The 11,293-nt window shown below is 38.0% G+C and overlaps 2 protein-coding genes across 4 annotated transcripts in view; one reads left to right on the forward strand and one right to left on the reverse strand.

The window, feature by feature from the left end:
* The window catches only part of patj (PATJ crumbs cell polarity complex component), a 106,633-nt gene extending 106,475 nt beyond the window's left edge, over positions 1 to 158 (reverse strand). Inside the window, exon 1 of the mRNA XM_059544011.1 lies at positions 55 to 158. The gene's annotated coding sequence lies outside the window, so the exon portion shown is untranslated. The remainder of the gene's footprint in view (positions 1 to 54) is intronic.
* On the forward strand, positions 100 to 10,602 carry tm2d1 (TM2 domain containing 1). 3 transcript variants are annotated; one of them, XM_059544024.1, is made up of 7 exons: positions 100 to 257; positions 712 to 785; positions 2,979 to 3,087; positions 3,188 to 3,279; positions 5,846 to 5,919; positions 8,513 to 8,632; positions 10,195 to 10,602. In XM_059544024.1, the coding sequence occupies exons 1-6, from the start codon at positions 124 to 126 to the stop codon at positions 8,621 to 8,623; spliced, it is 594 nt and encodes a 197-aa protein (XP_059400007.1). In that variant the 5' UTR covers positions 100 to 123; the 3' UTR covers positions 8,624 to 8,632; positions 10,195 to 10,602. The 3 variants fall into 3 exon arrangements, with proteins under 3 accessions (XP_059400007.1, XP_059400006.1, XP_059400008.1); XM_059544023.1 differs by lacking the exon at positions 8,513 to 8,632; XM_059544025.1 differs by lacking the exon at positions 8,513 to 8,632 and having other exon boundaries at positions 135 to 275; positions 705 to 785.
* The last annotated feature ends 691 nt before the right edge of the window (positions 10,603 to 11,293 follow it).

The raw sequence follows: 11,293 nt of genomic DNA on the forward strand, positions 1-11,293 counted from the left end.
TAAGTATATACATTAAGTTAAAGGCGTTAAATAAGAGAATTACGAGAGACTTACACGCTATGTGTGCGGCGAATCTAGTGCACTGTTTCTTTAAGAGCTCCGTCAGTCACGTGACAGTTCAACATGGCGTTACACTGGAGGAGTTTGTTGCGCTTTCGCTCAAAAACACGGCTGCTGATCATCTTCACCTTCTGCCTGACTGTCATTCACAGCCTGGGGAATGATGTGGACAACTGTGATAAACTGCAGCTGGGACAATATCCTTTCAAAACCGCGTAAATATATAGCGATCTTTTAAACAGTAGTCGGTCAGCTAGAACTGTCGCTGTTAATGGTGCTTGTTTTTAATATAAATGTACTTATTTAACTTACAAAACATTGTTTGACATAATGACGGAACAGATATTAGGTGTTGTGTTTTAGATTTGTGATTCAATCTTATATTGAGTGATACAGAAAGTTATACTCATTATGCCTTACATTGCATGAGCTTAATTAGGTTTAGACCTGTTTGAACATTGCAGATGTTTTTGTTTAAAAAATACCCACACTGGTTAAATTTTCTATATCTATAAGTGTTAAACGGACGAATAATAAACGCCACTGACTGCCACTGATTGCTCATGAGTCATTCCCCCATAACTATTGGAAATCAGCTTCAATGTTGCTTCATTATTAAATGGCACTTAAGTTCTCCTTAACAGAGCTCATGTATGTGTGTAAAGAACCCAAAATAGATGATGCAACTCAAGAACCAGAAAACTGCAAGGACCGGTTGGCTTGGGGTGGGTCAGCTGTGTACATTTTTACTATTTAAAATGCTGTTATTGTAGTGTGTAAATAAACATTTAGTAAATAATTAAATTATGTTATAACAATATAAAATAAAATATAATTTATAATAAATAGTTTCATTATATCTTTTTATAATCATAATATAAATAATCTTATGGTCACATTTAATAGTATACGTTTGTTATAATTTTTTATCATGTTACATTTTTATACTAACTTTAATAATATAATCATGTAATATATAATACATATAATATATAATTACAATACTTTTATGTATTGTAAAAAGTTTTTAAATGTTTAGAAAAATGTTTTATGTAAATTATGTACACTATAAAATGTAATTGTTCTACACTATATATAGATGTAGTGTGTACATTTGTCATGTAAATAATATAGAATGTATAATTAAAAAGTGTATTATAGTACTTAACGTATACATATATTATAATATTTGTAATATTATGATCAGTATAGTGTGTACATATACATTTTATAAATAATATTACAATATGATTATTTTAATATATAATTTATATAATGTATAATTAATAGTAAATATTACATTAATAGTTTTTTTACAATATTATTATACATTTATATTGAACATTAACATTTTATAGATAATTATTTTAAACTTATATAATAATTATACATAATCATGTAATATATTTATTGTAACATTATATATTTAATATTTATATATATATATATATATATATATATATATTTAATAATTAAAATAATACACTATAATTATATATAATGCACTACAATGTTGTAATAATGTTGTGTACTAATGTAATTATGTAATATATTGTATCTATTGTAGCTATATATATATATACATACACTCACCTAAAGGATTATTAGGAACACCATACTAATACGGTGTTTGACCCTCTTTCGCCTTCAGAACTGCCTTAATTCTACGTGACATTGATTCAACAAGGTGCTGAAAGCATTCTTTAGAAATGTTGGCCCATATTGATAGGATAGCATCTTGCAGTTGATGGAGATTTGTGGTATGCATATCCAGGGCATGAAGCTCCCGTTCCACCACATCCCAAAGATGCTCTATTGGGTTAAGATCTGGTGACTGTGGGGGCCATTTTAGTACAGTGAACTCATTGTCATGTTCAAGAAACCAATTTGAAATGATTCGAGCTTTGTGACATGGTGCATTATCCTGCTGGAAGTGGCCATCAGAGGATGGGTACATGGTGGTCATAAAGGGATGGACATGGTCAGAAACAATGCTCAGGTAGGCCGTGGCATTTAAACGATGCCCAATTGGCACTAAGGGGCCTAAAGTGTGCAAAGAAAACATCCTCCACACCAATACACCACCACCAGCAGCCTGCACAGTGGTAACAAGGCATGATGGATCCATGTTCTCATTCTGTTTATGCCAAATTTTGACCATCTGAATGTCTCAACAGAAATAGAGACTCATCAGACCAGGCGACATTTTTCCAGTCTTCAACTGTCCAATTTTGGTGAGCTCGTGCAAATTGTAGCCTCTTTTTCCTATTTGTAGTGGAGATGAGTGGTACCTGATGGGGTCTTCTGCTGCTGTAGCCCATCCGCCTCAAGGTTGTGCGTGTTGTGGCTTCACAAATGCTTTGCTGCATACCTCGGTTGTAACGAGTGGTTATTTCAGTCAGAGTTGCTCTTCTATCAGCTTGAATCAGTCGGCCCATTCTCCTCTAGCATCAACAAGGCATCAACAAGGCATTTTGGCCCACAGGACTGCCGCATACTGGATGTTTTTCCCTTTTCACACCATTCTTTGTAAACCCTAGAAATGGTTGTGCATGAAAATCCCAGTAACTGAGCAGATTGTGAAATACTCAGACCGGCCCGTCTGGTACCAACAACCATGCCACGCTCAAAATTGCTTATCACCTCTTGCCCATTCTGACATTCAGTTTGGAGTTCAGGAGATTGTCTTGAGCAGGACCACACCCCTAAATGCATTGAAGCAACTGCCATGTGATTGGTTGATTAGATAATTGCATTAATGAGAAATTGAACAGGTGTTCCTAATAATCCTTTAGGTGAGTATATATATACATACATACATACAATATTTCAATCATTATAATTATTCACTGTAATTATATATTATGCACTACAATGTTGTAATAGACTATGGAAACTTAGGATTAGTTTCATTACAGTGGAATGTCTACCAGCTCCAAACATCAGCTGTCGGCTGTCAAATGGAACACAGTTTAAATTCAGTGGTGAAGAGGTCGGGTTCAACAAAAGCATCCCGTGTCGAAATGTGTAAGTCAAATTTACTCTGGTTTTGAGTATGGATTATTCCTATTTGTAAATAGTCTGTGAATATCTTTGAATAATATGGATGTGTTTTGTTTTTCATTAGGAGTGGTTACTCATACAAAGTAGCTCTTGCGTTGTCACTCTTCTTGGGATGGATTGGGGCGGATCGGTTTTACTTGGGATATCCAGCCTTGGGTGAGAACGTACTATTTGACATTTATTGTTGGTCTTTTTGGTCCATTCTTTATAGACACTGTGAGATTTAAGACAGGAAACAATAGAAAGTAAAATCTGTAAATGTCGCAAACCAGATTCAAACTTGGCTAAATGTGTAGGCCGCTAGGCCATGGATCCAACGCTGCTTTTTTTTTCTTTTTGGCTGTGTGCCGTAGCCCCAAATCACCTTTTTCTGGCACCCATTTACCCATCAATAATGAAAATATCTCATGCCTGTGCTGCGCTGAAACACCAGAGACCTTTAGAACAGACACAATCAGTCCTGGATATTCTGCTGTTGACATCATCTCTTGTATCCTATCCAAGGACACACCTTTTCACCAGATGTTCTCAGAATAAGAATCATACAGATGGATTTTTGGATCTTGCACTGATCTTGATATTTTTTTTTGCACTTCTTGATTTTAAGAGGCAGATGCACATTTCAGCACTGACATGGAAATTTGGTCTGATATGATAATTATGGATATATATACTGATAAATATTATGATTAAGATACGACAATAACCAAAATAACTGTATATTAATGATCGACCAATATATGTTTTTTCCTAATGCACAAACCTCGTAATGCAATCTAGAGAGCAGGGTGTCTCATATTATCTCAATTCTGTTTTTTTTAATTATTATTCTGCAAAAGTAACTAAAAGAATAAGTATTATTTTTTAGGATATATTAAGTTTTTATTGTTTTCAGTTTTCATCTTATTTTGCTTAATATTTAGTTTTTTTTATGCTTTCATCATTTTTTTTTTTTTTATTCTAAATTGATATAATTTTCTTTCTGTTTTAGTTTTAGTTTTGTTTCAGTTAGTAATTTTAGTACTTAAGATAGTTGCCAAGGCAGCAATTTAAATTTTTGGCTAGTTTAAGTTTTTTTTTATCTAATATTTATATTTTATGTCAGCTTTATTTGAATAAAAAAAATAATAATTATATATATATATATATGTATATATGTGTGTGTGTGTGTGTGTTTTAGTTAATGATAACAACACTAATATTTTTATTTATTTATTTTTTTACTACAATGCAATAAATAATTACCACATCATATTAATGATAATCAGTATAGGGAATAGTAAATGTGCTTAATTGTCATGAAAATAATGTCTAAATGAAACAAATAAATAAATAAAAATGCTCTTGAATTTAGGTAGACATGTGACCTGGATATGTTCTTTATAGGTTGTGTGGGAGTGCCTCCATCAGCCATGGTTTAAAAGCCAAAAAAACATTGATTTAAAGTTTTGATCAAAGACTGGTTATTAAAATGGTTTTTAGCCTTTCTGTTAGTTAGTTAGAGGAACTCTAAACCTTCCCCTTTGACAACAGTATTAACAATCCCCACCAGGTCCACGCCTGTTTTGAAAATAAACTCCTGAGAGAAATCCCCGCACACACTGACGTCATGTAACAGGTTTGTAGCGCTTTAAAGAAAAGTTCACATGTGAGGCCAACAATATCAGTCCTTATAGAACTGTAGATCACGCGCTGCTTTTCAGAACATGTGAGAAACCCACCGATGACCCTTTTCCGAGCACCTTGCTCTTTTTTGGCACCAGCTGTTTTAACAAAACGAATCAGCATGCAACAACTAATTAACTAAAACAGTTCTCCTTTACCATCAGATCTCATGGTGTTCGTCTATCCCATAGTGCAATTATTGTCATTGCTTGCAGATGAGTTCAAGTCGTACATCTAAATCCCAAGGCGGAATGCAGCGGGAAGCTGTCTTTTTGCCTCTCTCCACGTTTTAAGGACTTCCTGATCAATTAAGCACCTGCTTTAGCACAAAAGGGCCTGGGCATTTGAAGGTCCCCCTTGTTCCCGGTTTCTTTGTCCAGGAGCACCGGAGTTTGTGAAAGGCAGGCTCACACTGCGCAGGAGTCGGGTGTATAGACGTGTTCATTGAGAGAGTAATTGCCCAGCAGCTCTGAGGTCAGTCCAGACCAGGTGTGATTCAAAGGAAGGCCTGGACTTGTTGAGAAGACATTCTGCAGGTGGCTTTTTTGATATCCGTCCTGGAATCAACATGCCTAAATCCCTCAAAGACCAATTATAAGTAATATTAGGGATGATTAGCAGCAATTATGTTTGAATCGCAGGATGGAAGAGGTTTTTTAATGGACTGTAGATCTGTGTTTTTCAAATGAGCACTCAGTGGACATCCAAGTAGGCCTACATAAATTTAAACCTAAATTGTTTATTTTGTGGCAGTTGCATGGACATTATAAACTTTGCTCATAAATGCTAATTAAATGACATACCATTCCACACAAAATCCTAGATGGAAACAAGCCGATTAAACAACCTTGCACAGTGGTTTGAAAACTTCACCAGAAGTAGTCTGCACTACTGCAAGCATGAAAAAATAAACACTTCCTTAGGTGCACGGAAAAATAGCTTTGCCCTCAAAATTGTTTTTCTGTGGTCAAGTGTTTTTGGACACAGACTGGTTATGACGGGAGGCTTGATAGTATGTTCCTGGTTAACGTGTGGCTCACTCTTTGTTTGCTTCCAGGCCTGTTGAAATTCTGCACTGTGGGGTTCTGTGGAATTGGAAGCTTAGTGGACTTTATGTTGATATCCATGCAGGTAAGGCTTTTGACCCATTTATTGATGTATGCATTTCCTTCTGCTTTTTTTCCCTCAAAGGTTGATCCATTTTATTTTTTCATTTTGGTCAGGATTTAGTTTTTTTATATTGCCCAAATGTTTTCTTTCTGATTGGTTGTAATTGTGTCGCTTCACATTGTACTTTGCTTTCACTGAGGGCAGAATTCTGTTTTTGGATTTTGGATTTTTTTTTTTTATGTCATGAATGTCATTAAAAAAAAAGAAATTACATTTATATCATATAAATAGATTAATTTTTTTATTATGCTGTAATTATCAATAATATTAATATACATGTATATTATTTATTTAAATTTTGCAGTGAAATATGACATTTCTTCAAAATCCTGCAAGGGGGGATGCATGAGCTATCTTCATTGTGCCATTTGATCAAGACCTTTCATAAATATACTGTAAGTCACTTTGGTTAAAAGTGTCTTCTAAATGATTACGAGATTACATTTACCATATTAGGGGAGTTAGCAGGGGAGGCACTTTACCCACAATCCCCTAATTGAGCTGCAGACACAGAGACTCAGCACTGACTTGTACTTGAATGCTTGTGTTTGTATTCAGTGGCACCTGTGTCTCTCTTCCAGTGCCTCCAGCACTGTGAAAGGAGCTAATGAGAGCGTGGTTTGTTTTCGCCGCCTCCTCGTCCTGTCCCGAGTCGCACGGTCCCACAGGACACCCCTAACCCCTATTAAAGGCCCCCTACACCTGACAAGAGAAAAAAGCAGCTCCATTTGTCATCTTGTTAGGCCTAACCTCACCCACTCTACTCTCATTAGGCCTCACTGGCCTGAATGAAACTATACATAAGAGACGTTTGCTCACTTCCACACTCCACTGGTGACAGATATTTATGGAAAGCTCTTATGTGTTTAAAGGATGGCTCCAGGAATAATTATTACATGTACTTTAGAATTTGGCGGACTTCTGCATCATATGTTGGAAATGTTTGCGTCTCCCGCTGCTAGTGAAAATAAACATTTTTTTTTTTTTTGGAGATTTGCTCAGATGTGTCTGAGCTACTCTACACTGGGGGAACAATGACCTGATGTCATCAGACATGTTTTAACATGTTGGAAAAGATCAGGACAGGACAGTGTGTTATGATACCAAATTTGCCGTTCGTCTCAAGAATGACATGTTTATCAGGAATATGCATCATTTTTAAGCACTAAAAGTTCTGGCCTTTCCGTCTCTTTCAAATTTACTGATTCAATAAACAGTGTGCGGCTCAAATCCTCCATACCTTGTTTGATTATTAGTAGTCGCCTGCAGCGCACTACCTCAAAACAATACCTGTCCATTCATTGACAATTTCACGCTCCTGCCAGTTTATCATCACTCCTTCAGTCGTTTTGTGTTCCTCCTCGGAAATACCCGCTTTTTCCTAGTCGCAGTGGATAAATAAAGCAGGCCTTTATTTTTTTAAATGGCCGGGTGGCTTTGATTAGCAGAGCCACTGCAGTGTTTATTGTTCTCTTAATGTCTTATTGAAGGCCCTGGGAGAGCAATGCTTTTAAGAAGTGCCTCTAGCAGCCAAAGCTGTCACGCACTAACATTCTCAATTAGCTGTCGACTGTCGGGCCTATTCGTTTTTAAAATTTTGACACTTTTGATAAAGAGTATACCCTTGCCTCAAGACCCCATTTGCACACATCGCTCCTCTCTAAAACCTCATATTTTATACACAAACTACCTCCGCTAAGAGCAACGTCGTCCGGGAAATGCATCTTTGACAACTAATGAATAAACACCTGGGACGTTACTGTTATTTATATCCCCTCCCGCAAGTCGCCCCACGTTTTTCCTTTTGGAAGTAATGATGCAAGATTAATGTTGCTGCGAAACTAGGTTTGAAAGTGGAGGCATCAAGCAAATTTTATGGATTGAATGTTAACGTTATGAGAGAACATGAAACTCTAGTTGACTGCCACACAGATCTAGACAACTCTCGGCCGATACCATTGCAAAAGGAAATAGCTTGTATTGGGCCGCTGTCAGACAAGCGCTAATCTTGACATGGTAGAACTCAGTGTCTGTGTTTGGTGGGCACATTTCTCCCTCTACCAGATGTGTGTTCTCATTATCATCCCGTCCCAAAGCGGGAGTGGAGCAGAGCCGGCCGGGCCAGGTGTTGGGCACGTATGCCTGCAGGAAGCTGTTTCACCATGTTTGTGCATCAGTCCAAGCATGTTGTTTAGGTAGTAGCTGATCTCAGAACTGGCATGGGCCCCAGTTTGAGCTGTAGGCTCATAGCTAAAGCTCTGATCAGGGGACTGTCCTTCGGGACACTCCTCCTCACCAGGACTCCAAAAGCAACCTCAATTACAGCACTGCCTGGGGTTAAACTTAAATTGCTTCCAGTTCGGCATTACTGTCTTACAATTCAATTATATGAGCATGAGCCATCTGAGGAGGATGATAGACCCTACCAACCCACCTGGTATTCATCATTGTGTAATGTGGAATCATGTAATTGTCTGGTGAAAGATTACATTGTTCTGTAGGTCTCCCTACGCTGCTCTGACATTTGAGACTCATTCCGTTTGCTCTGGTGTAGATCGTGGGTCCATCAGATGGGTCAGATTACATTGTGGACCACTACGGGGCACGACTCACCCGTCTTACGATAACAAACGAGACCTACAGAAGAACGCAGCTCTCTCCGTGAAGACACCAGGTGAGAACTTTACTATACAACTTAACTATACAAGGTTGGATGGGATAGTTGTGAACCCTGTCACACAAAACCAGCAGAGAGAACAGTACAATGGGCGTTTGGGTAAGCGGCATATTTTGAAAGTTCTTCAAAGACTTCTTAATAATGTGAGTCAAGGTCAGTGGTGATCTCGAGTGACCTCCTGGGGTATCAAAGCAAACTGGCAGACCAAGGACACCTTCAGCTGTGCTCTAAGCCCCTGTCCACCGCCCCTCACTCTCCCGTTCCCCAGAAGGGGCTCCCTGCTCTGGGGAGAGAGAATGATTAAATATCAGACGTGCTGAGAGGATGTTGGGAAAGCACAACGGGGTCGTGAGATTGCACTTATTATGGCTGGCACCAGGGCTGCATCTGTTGAATTTTGTCCTGGTACTCCACACACATGCTCTTGCAGACATCCCCCATATCCAAAAGAAAATAGTGGCTGCATTGTAGACGATTCCTGTGTCTGTCCCCTATCAGTTTCTGTTTCCTGCCAGTTTGGCGCTCTGGTCAACATTTGCTGCCGCAGTGGTAATGGCGGTGACAGGGTGTTATGTGGAATGGGACCCACGTGGAGACCATTACTTGCTCTCCTGTGTTAACATTGTTCTAGTGTAAGCCTCCAAAGAGACAAGGTCTCTGTCCCTGATTCTCTCATCTTCTTGTCTCTTTGCCCCTCTTTTCTTTTATATCTCACTTGCTTTCACCCAAAGCTCACTAGCAGAGTTTCATGCAAGTCTAGTCTGAAAGCAAATGCATTTTCATGAGAGAACTGTCACTGAAACTTAAGTCCAAGACTAGATTTATCTATGTTTGACTTAAAAATATTAGGACTCCACCTCTGACCATCATCCTTGTTATTTCCTTATAACCCGATCTAGATGAGATGATCTAACATTATATCTAGTGCTATATCAAGACAATCATCCCTTATTTAGAAGAACTCAATGTAGATCTAGATAAAGTTTGCCAGATATAGACAAAGCAACCTACGTGTCAAATGGTCCAGTTGTATCTTAAGAGTTCAATGGCTTGTCACTGGGGCAGTACCCTTAAAGTACCTTAGCTACCTTAAAAGATAAATATTAGTACCTTAGAGTAATAATATAAACAATAAATTTACTCCTATGAATCTTTCAGGGTAAATAAGGTTTAGATATGTCCCTTTGAGGGTTCTGCCCCAACAACAAGATATTGTACCCCTAGAATTACTATGTATTTATATATTTTTTCTGACAATATACAGGGCATTAAACCTTTGATAAATGTCCTAGAGCCAACTTAATCCTTCTTCTGTTTTTCTATGTTTCATCCTTATAAAGAGGTTTCCCCTGTTTAAATCAGCTCTGGAATGAATCCAGAAATACAAATGTTGTTCGTTCTCATATAGGAAAAATGACACTGATCCATTTTCAGCATTGGAAACATTCCATTGCCACATGTGTCTTCTCCAGTTTGGGAAGAGACTGATTTATCTTCTGCTTGTGTTATCCTGGACCTGCTCCCAAACAGAACTAACTCTTTCCATTCTGCCATTTCAGGTGGATCCCAATGAGATGACCCACCAAATAAACAGGATAGTGTTATGTAAATCCCATCCTTTCTTTAGATATGTATTTGCCGTTTCCAAACACGAAGACAAATGGACATGCCAAACTACGCTCTGGGAAAGACTAGCCCATATCTGGAGTCTGTAAACATGGCTCATGCATATGCTGAGTTAGCGCTGGTCCCTTTGTCCAAGTTCTGCTCGTATCCTGGTGTAGCTGTTTTTTCCACTGTCCTCTATCACTCTCTCTCCATCAATCTTTCTCTTCCTTTGAGTCATGCTGCTGGAATGTCATCCATCTTTTGTTTCTTTTCATTCCTGTCCTCACTAGCTACATATTGTTGGGCCCCGTATGATGTTTTGATGTTATTTAAACACTGTAAATAAAGTTTTATCATCATATTCTGTGCTGACATGTTTTCTACTTTGCATAGTTAGTAGAAATGCGCAAACCCATGGGTTTTCATATTGGTACTGGACAATATTAGTGAATGTTGATTTTTGTCATTGACCTGAATTGGCCAATATTAGTAAGGCAATTTTTCTGATTCAGATGCTATATTTGTATATTGTATATTTTTTGTGTGTGCGTGTGTCATCATATTTGTATTGTATTGGCCATAACATATGAATAATATCTGGTATCGGCCAAAATAATCTCTAATTGTTAGATATCATATAATATTGGGTTGTTACACCTTTTAGGTGTCTTTTAAAAGTGGTCCATCGTTATCCCCTATCATCTTCAAGCGGTCTGTGTCGGACCAATGTCAAGTGCTCCTTCAATTTCATTTGAGTGCGTCTGCTTGTCTGCCCTGTCTCAGTCCGTCACATCACCATTAATACTGACTCCTGTAGAGGCTCTTCATCACAATGAAGTGATGGCGAAGCAGGCCCGACTATGCCAATGTGCATATGAGCACACTTCCTTATGAACTGCAGTGTCCTTGCTAAAACACATACGACTCTGCTTGAATATGTAAAAACAGATTTAGCACGTTCCCCAGCGTCTGTGATGATGGCTGACCAGTGCTGCTTTGGGACTCTGCCCAAGCTCTCCTGAGCCTGCTTTAGGCATCACCATAAATCTC

Source organism: Carassius carassius, chromosome 48 (genome assembly GCF_963082965.1).
Source record: "Carassius carassius chromosome 48, fCarCar2.1, whole genome shotgun sequence".
Classification (NCBI taxonomy): Eukaryota; Metazoa; Chordata; class Actinopteri; order Cypriniformes; family Cyprinidae; genus Carassius; species Carassius carassius.

What these genes read in the sequence shown, in the direction of transcription:
- tm2d1 (XM_059544023.1), top strand. Translation starts at nt 124, where the DNA reads ATGGCGTTACACTGGAGGAGTTTGTTGCGCTTTCGCTCAAAAACACGG. An exon ending in GATAAACTGCAGCTGGGACA is followed by an intron (nt 258 to 711) that starts ATATCCTTTCAA and finishes AACAGAGCTCAT; the next exon opens with GTATGTGTGTAAAGAACCCA. An exon ending in AGCATCCCGTGTCGAAATGT is followed by an intron (nt 3,088 to 3,187) that starts GTAAGTCAAATT and finishes GTTTTTCATTAG; the next exon opens with GAGTGGTTACTCATACAAAG.